Raw genomic sequence first — 385 nt, 5'->3', positions numbered from 1 at the left:
AATGCGAACTTGGGTTCTTTGCTGCTTCTCGACGCATGATCTCCTCCTTTGCTGCTGCTGCTGCTGCTGCTGCTGCTGCTGCTGCTGCTGGTGGTTTCGTCTTCATTGTCTTTATCTGCTGCTGCATCTTCTGCTGCAGCAGCAAGAGCTAGCCAGAAGTCCTTTCCCGTTTGTCTCTGTTTTTCTTTTTTTTGTTTTTTTCTTTTTTTAAACTCTGTGGCTCCCAGTACATGTGTCTCCGTCTCCTCATCAGCAGCAGCAGCAGCAGCAGCAGCAGCAGCAGCAGCAGCAGGAGCAGCAGGAGGAGGTTTAATATCTGGCTGCAGCTCATCACCCAGCAGCAGGAATCCCTTTGCTGCTCCCTGCTGCTGCAGCAGCTCTCCTC

The 385-nt window shown here is 52.2% G+C and overlaps 1 protein-coding gene across 1 annotated transcript in view; it reads right to left on the bottom strand.

Annotated features, from left to right (window-relative positions):
• EMH_0050590 (uncharacterized protein) overlaps positions 1 to 385 on the bottom strand; it is a gene marked incomplete at both ends in the record, with an annotated part of 8,151 nt that overhangs the window by 4,791 nt on the left and 2,975 nt on the right. Inside the window, one exon of the mRNA XM_038022021.1 lies at positions 10 to 385. Coding sequence (XP_037877875.1) covers positions 10 to 385 — 376 coding nt within the window. The remainder of the gene's footprint in view (positions 1 to 9) is intronic.

The sequence above is a fragment of the Eimeria mitis genome, genomic scaffold, assembly GCF_000499745.2.
Source record: "Eimeria mitis Houghton genomic scaffold, Emh_scaff2226, whole genome shotgun sequence".
Lineage (NCBI taxonomy): Eukaryota > Apicomplexa > Conoidasida > Eucoccidiorida > Eimeriidae > Eimeria > Eimeria mitis.
The sequence above is the reverse complement of the archived record's forward strand: the minus strand, read 5'-3'. Positions and strand labels throughout refer to the sequence as shown.